At 63.1% G+C, this 6,441-nt stretch overlaps 1 protein-coding gene across 2 annotated transcripts; it reads left to right on the top strand.

Annotated features, from left to right (window-relative positions):
• Positions 1-1,051: 1,051 nt before the first annotated feature.
• On the top strand, positions 1,052-4,164 carry C3H19orf25 (chromosome 3 C19orf25 homolog). Of its 2 annotated transcripts, none has more exons than XM_026413910.2 (4): positions 1,052-1,233; positions 1,321-1,452; positions 2,740-2,918; positions 3,819-4,164. In XM_026413910.2, the coding sequence occupies exons 2-4, from the start codon at positions 1,323-1,325 to the stop codon at positions 3,870-3,872; spliced, it is 363 nt and encodes a 120-aa protein (XP_026269695.2). In that variant the 5' UTR covers positions 1,052-1,233; positions 1,321-1,322; the 3' UTR covers positions 3,873-4,164. The 2 variants fall into 2 exon arrangements, with proteins under 2 accessions (XP_026269695.2, XP_026269694.2); XM_026413909.2 differs by having other exon boundaries at positions 1,052-1,141.
• The last annotated feature ends 2,277 nt before the right edge of the window (positions 4,165-6,441 follow it).

Here is a 6,441-nt window from a genome sequence, read left to right on the forward strand (position 1 = left end):
AGGCCTCTCCAGCCCACACTCCTCCTGAGCCTTCTCTTGCACCACGCGGTGAGCCCCTAGGCCAGCCAGCTGGGCATCACCTTGGAAATCAGTCTGGCAAGTCCACAGACAAATACGAGTTGGCCTCCGACCCAGCGGTTTCACTCCGAGGCGTAAACACCAAACACCCCACAGAAACCCCTCGGGCTCACAGCAGCGTGGTTCCCACAGCCAGACTGCGGCCAGCTCCACAATGCACAGACAGACACCATGTCCATCCACCTGGAGTGTCCCTCAGCCAGGGCAGGAGCCAGGGGACACACGCTGCAGTATGGATGGACCTGAGGACCTCATGCTCATTGAGAGCCAGACACACAAGGCCACAGTGTGTGACAGTGACAGGCGAGTCCAGAGACCGGATGTGAATCATGGGTGCAGGAGCTAGGCTGGGGAGTGGGTGACTGCTCATGGGGACAGGCTTTCTTCTGGGGTGATGAGAATGTTCTGGAACCAGACTGTGGGGGTGACTGCATGACTCTGAATATACAACAAAAAGCCCAGCACCCAAACCCTGAATTGGAACCACTACAGACACCAGGTGAGTGAACTTCGGGGTGTGTAAGTCACCTCTTCATAAAGCTGTTTAAACACGACATCCCCCTCTGCTGCTTTTGTTCTCCAACCCAGCCCTCGCCGGCCCAGGTGGGGAGGAGGCTGTAGAAATCTGAGGCCAGCCAGCCTGTGGCCACCGGCCTGTGGTCCCAGTGACTCAGGAGGCTGGGCAGGAGGAGACCCTGTCTCGGAAAGGGCTGGGGTGTGGCTCTGGGATACTTTGGCCCTGGGCTCTACCCCCAGTGACACGAACATAAACCCGAGTTCCAGGTGATCTGTCACCCAGCAGAGGACACTCCACTCACTCCCATCACGTCGGGTCGCTCTCGGATCACACGGGCCTCCTCCAGGGTGCCGCCCCTTTAAGAAGGGGCGGGCTCTGGCCAAGAGCCCGGGTCCCAGGAAGCCGGAAGCGCGCGTCGCGAGTCGGGTGGGCCCGAGCTCCGACCGGAAGCGGAAGTGCTGTGGTAGCGGCGGCTCCGGCGCCGGCGGGAGCGTTCCCGGGCGGTGGAGGTGGGCGGCCAGGGTTCGCGGGGAGACGGAGGTCGAGGTGAGCGGAACCCGGCGGTGCCGAGCCGCGGTGTCGCGCCGAGGGAAGGCCAGAGCTGGGCGGCCCCGGAGGGCGCGGCAGGGCGGCGGCGGGTGCGTGCGAGTGGTCGGGGCGGGAGGAACGGTCCGCGCCCAGCGAGAGGTGGACGCCCGGTCAGTGCTCCCTTCTCCCGCCTTCAGGGATGGGCTCCAAGGCCAAGAAGCGCGTGGTGCTGCCCACCCGCCCGGCGCCCCCCACGGTGGCGCAGATCCTGGAGGACGTGCGAGGAGCGCGGGCCCAGGACCCCGTCTTCACCGCGCTGGCCCCGGAAGGTAGAAGGAGTCCGGCCCGAGAGGGGAGGGACGGTCCCGGGCCCCAGCGGGAGAGGCGGGGTCTGCAGGAGCACACCGCCCGCGCCGCCGGTCCGCTCAGGCCGGGAGCCAGGAAGGGATCTCCACTTTTTTTTTTTTTTTCATGCTGGGGGTGGACCCCAGAGCAGTCGCTCTACCCTGAGCCACATCGCAGATCACGTGTTTCAGTGGGGGTGAGCATATTTTGAGATATGTGGAAGAAAGTTTTTGGGTACACAGCCAGTTTTTCCACTCCTGGGCCAGTAGCTGCTCTCACTGTCGACAGGGGTCGGAACAGACCTGCAGAACTGTGGGGCACTCCCCTGTGCCTGCACACCAGTTAGCCTATCCCAGTAGCTCAGGAGGCTGAGGCAGAAGGGTCCAGGCTCCAGCCAACCTTGGCAATTTAGCAAGACCCTGCCTGAAAATAAAAAGGGCCGGGGTGCAATCCAGGAGAAGCACCTGTGAGGCCCTAGGTTCCACCTAGCACACACAGGAGCTGAGGTGCACCATGTTCAAGGGAGAGTGAAGGGGCGCTCAGGGGCTCACTGGAGGGAAAGGGCATCTTCTGCTGGTCCCATCCTGTTTGCATCTGACCTTCCCCCTTTTTACCTAAAACAATGGTGAAAAAGTGACCTGTAACCAAACGCTAGTGTTCCCTGGCCTGCGGTGGGTGTTGGAGCTGGAATCCAGATGGTTATGGGCAGGTGAGGAACAGGAAGGATTGGAGGGAGTCCTGACGTGTCGCATGGTACCCAAAACCTGACCTTTGCAGTCCTGCACCCATGGTCTTGTACCTTCTGGGAGCAGGGGAGTTTTATGTGCTGCTTGTGCAAGGGGCCCTGGGAAATGTGTCTCCACACCCGCAGTTCTGGAAGCACTGGGTCCTGTGGCTGCAGAACCACATAAGGCATCTGCAGGAGCTGGCATGTTGCAGCTCAGGCTTCCAGAGAGAGCAGGCACAAGAGCCCAGTCTGAAGACAGAAATCGGAGCCCACCCAGGGAGGCCCACCCAGTGGCCTGGGTTGAGCTTTCCTGTGGGCCTTTCTGCAACCAGTCTGTGGCCAAGGTGAAAACCAAGAGGTCTCTCCTAGCCAGGGAGGGAGCCAGCTCAGCTCCCTCCTGCCCACAGCGTCTGCATCTGCCATGTAGTTAGCTTGGTGAGATGCAGATGCCCACCTGTGGCTGCCCTGTGCATGGAGGCCCATAGGTATCACATTCTGTGATTTGGGGCTCCTTGGTGAGTGAGGCTTCTGTGTCCATCCACAGACCTTCCAGGCCCCTCCAGGAGGACCAAGGACCCTGAGGATCAGCAGGAGCAGCTCTACCAGCAGAGCCGGGCCTATGTGATCACAAACAAGCAGCTGCAGCAGGCTAGGGAGGAGCTGCGGCAGAAGCGCGAGGACCTCCAGTTAGCTGGCCAGGAGCTGGAGCGGGACATCAGCCAGGTGACCCAGGCAGCGCTGCCAGGGACCTCAGCTACCTCCTCAGGCTGACCTGGGCCTGCATGTCTAAGGCAGCACCTCATGCCACCACCTCTGGCTCCTCTCTGGGGACCTGAGTGCCCCAGGCTGGCATTCCATCTGGGTTCCAGCACCGGGGGCCACCCGTGCTTCTCTCCTTCATTGGCAGCTACAGGTCATGGTGTCTTCCCATGACACTGGGCTGGCAGGACCCACACCGTGGTCTCGGCTCTGCCTGGACACAGGGTGGAGAGGTTGGATGCTCCCTGGGGTTCTGTCCCCTCCTCCACTCACAATGGCCTCTGGTTGGACATGAGCCTCTGGGGCAGTGCCACCTCCTTCCTCCTTCAGGGCACTGTGAACCTGGTTGCAGGAATGTGTGCTCCCCAAGAAGGGCTGGTCTATCTGTTCACCTGGGTCCAGGTGCCTGGCCAGGGGTTGGGGTGCAGGACTGACCTGTTGACTGTGTTGGCTCAGCCAGGTGGGCCCTCAGCCTGCATCATGTGGCCCAGGAGCCAGCCTGAGTTTCTGGCCCACCTCCTGCCACAGACCTCGGTGGTCTCACAACTACTCTGGGCTGCTGAGGTCACTGGCTCCCAGAGAGAAGCCCTGAGACTCTAACCACACTTGGACTATGTCCCTGCGATCAGGGGACGTGCTGGCCACTCCTGCCCAGAGCCTGGCTGGGTCCTTAGGCCCTGTGCCCCGTCTCTTCTGGCCCTGTCCTCTGGGATAGGTAGAGGCTGGGTTGGAGGGTCACTGCTGAAGCCAGAGACTCCCATCCTCAGAGGGACCTGTGTGGAGCTCTGAGTGGGGCACCGCCCAGTCCCGCAGGGAACACTGCTGGGTGGCTGGAGCCTGGCCTCATGCCCCTCCTCCCCGCAGTTCCCCAGTGGCACGCTGTCTCCTGAACCTCTCCCTGTGAAGGGTCACTGCTGAAGCCAGAGACTCCCTGACCGGAAGCCGTCTTGGGCCCACACTGAACCTTGGGGATTTCTTGTGGATCACCCACCCCAAAGCTTTGCTACCTGGACAGCTGAGGACAGTACTGTTCACCTTAATGGACCCCTGCCCTGCTGCACACTGGAGCTGGCAGCAAGGACTGAGAACCAGAAACAAAGCCCCAGGTGGGCCACCTGCCTGGGGAACTGTCCCCAGGGGACCAAGGCACTCAGCCAACCCTTCCCTGTCTCTGAATAAACACCGCCACGTTTAGGTCCGGCTTCCAGAACCTGACCTGAGATGTCCACTCAGCTCGTGGCCCCTGGCTCAGCACAGGGACCCATCGTGGGGCCTGTGGTCGGCACAGACAGCCCCCTCCCCCCATCCTCCGCACAGGAACCAGGGCAGTTGAGGGCAGTTCACAGCGCAGTTTATTCAAGACGCAGGGAAGCGGACGCCTGGTGGGCATTGTCCTGCCAGACAGATGGCTTCACCTGTGGGGTGGGCAGGGCCGGCCGGAGCTATTTACAAGTGTGTAACAGGCCTGCTGCTGGAACCCAGCTGGCAGCAGCAAGAGCCGGTGACCAGCTGCAGGTTGGGGAGGGGTGGGGGTGGGGGTCATCCCCTCCAACCGTGGGCCCCGTCTTCAGTTCTCCGGGGCTGGCCCCAGAGTGCTCCAGAGCCTGGGGTTGATGGTCCACGCCACCAGCTGCCCTTCTGGCTCTTGCCGTCACCTCCTCCCTGGGCAGAAGGATGCCCTGTGGCTGTTCCTGCCTCTGAAGGGGACACAGAAAGCAACAGTGGCCGCTTGGTAGGGGGCCCAGCAGGAGGTAGCAGCTGGCAGCACATGGCCCCTTATGTACCAGCTGTGGTGGGAGCTGTGTCCAGGGCAGAGGTCAGCACCCGGGAGCCTCCCATCACAGTGGCCACCGCTCGCCTGAGAGGTAGCTCTGGGAGCCCCCCAGGGCCCACGTGGAGAGACTGAGGCACAGGCGGCCCTGTGGGCACCTGGCCTTTGAGCTGGGAAGGCTGCAGTCCATCTCCTGCTGTCCCCTCACCAACAGGCCACGCCAGGGCCCAGCTGCCTGTGGCAGGTATGAGAGGACAGGTAGGCTACAGCTGGGGACAAGGTTTCCGACACAGCAGGCCGAAGTCCCCTCTCGCAGCCACCCGGGGCCTTGGCTCCAGAGACTCAGAAGCCTGGCCTGGCAGGCAGTGTTCTAGGGGTGGGGATTGCATGTCCCCAGCACCTGCCGCTGGGACTGCAGTTTGGGGGTGTGGGAGCACGGCCATCCTGCCCAGCGTCCTGGGTAGGTGGGCCCTGGGGGTGCCGTGTTTTGGAGAAGACGCTGGTGTGTGGGGAGGACGGGGTGCCTCATCTCCAGGGTGGGGTCCTGGAGGCTCCTGGAGTTGCCAACCCCCACAGAGGGGCATGGGGGGGGGGACTGATGTCTGCCTCCTCCCTGACCTCAGCGCAGCTGGGGACCTGCCAAGGAGGGACCGTGGTGCCCATGGTGGGCAGGGGGTTCCTTCAGAGCGCCTCCCACCCAGCTGCCCAGCCTGCGGAACAGCACCTGCCCCTGGGGACCTGCCGCCACAGATGGCTCAGCAGCAGGTCCTCTGGCAGAGTCGGGTCCTGCAGGAAAGAGGTCGCTGGCTCTCTCTGCAGGAAGATGCCCAAGCTGGTGGAACACCGCCTCCCTGGTGCCTCCGCACACACTGGCCCAGGACCCCCGAGACCTGGCTCCTGGGGCCCCCCGTTAGCTTCTCTACCACCAGGCAGCTGGGGCTGGATTGGAGCAACTGTGGCCCCCAGGCTCCCTGTATCCCCCGACGCATCTGGCACCTTGGTACCCAGGCTGCATACCCCACCCCAAAGCCCACCTGGACGTCGGCCCGGCCTAGGGCCACCCCTGCATGCATAGTGCAGGAGAGGAAATGGAAGGCAGGACCAGCAGGGGCAGCAGCCGTCCTTGAGGAAGAGCTCCCAGTGACACCCCCCCTTTAAAGCACAGGTCCTAAGCCACAGCCGCCTCCAGGGACTCTCCCCTCCTCATCCATGAGGGCTGGTTCTGACTCCTGACCACCAGGGCCGCTCGGCTGGTGGCCAGCTCCTCCTTGAGGAGTGGAAGGGCCCCTGACAGTTGGCAGTGGTGGACACAGGTCAGCCCTCCCCGGCACCTTTTCTGTCTGCAGAGGCCTGCCTGGCCCCCATCGTCATCCCCCGCGGTGCCGGGGCCAGTCTTCTCGTGGCAGCCCCCAGGACGGCTGCTCCCAGCTTCCAGAGCTGCAGTCTGTGGGGCTCAGCCCACCCTCACCGGGCTCCCTCACAGCTGGGCTCGGAAGGCAAACAAGCCAGCCAAGCCGTCATTAACAAATTACCAGAAGCAGTGATTACAGCCTCACCCTGCACGGCAGATGCCTGGCCCCACTGGTAGGCAGTCAAGCCACCCTCCCCCAGCTGGTCCCCACACCTTGGGGGACACTGCCTACTCTCCTGAGGATCGCCCAGGTGCGACCCAGAGGCTGTCCCACCTAGCCCCCAGGTGAGCCTCGGCCCGGTGGC

This window comes from Urocitellus parryii, chromosome 3 (genome assembly GCF_045843805.1).
Source record: "Urocitellus parryii isolate mUroPar1 chromosome 3, mUroPar1.hap1, whole genome shotgun sequence".
Classification (NCBI taxonomy): domain Eukaryota; kingdom Metazoa; phylum Chordata; class Mammalia; order Rodentia; family Sciuridae; genus Urocitellus; species Urocitellus parryii.

Bases quoted from the DNA above. Each gene is read 5' to 3' on its own strand.
- C3H19orf25 (XM_026413910.2), top strand. From the start codon at position 1,323: ATGGGCTCCAAGGCCAAGAAGCGCGTGGTGCTGCCCACCCGCCCGGCG. The intron at 1,453-2,739 runs GTAGAAGGAGTC...GTCCATCCACAG, and splicing joins CACCGCGCTGGCCCCGGAAG to ACCTTCCAGGCCCCTCCAGG. The intron at 2,919-3,818 runs GTGACCCAGGCA...TCCTCCCCGCAG, and splicing joins TGGAGCGGGACATCAGCCAG to TTCCCCAGTGGCACGCTGTC.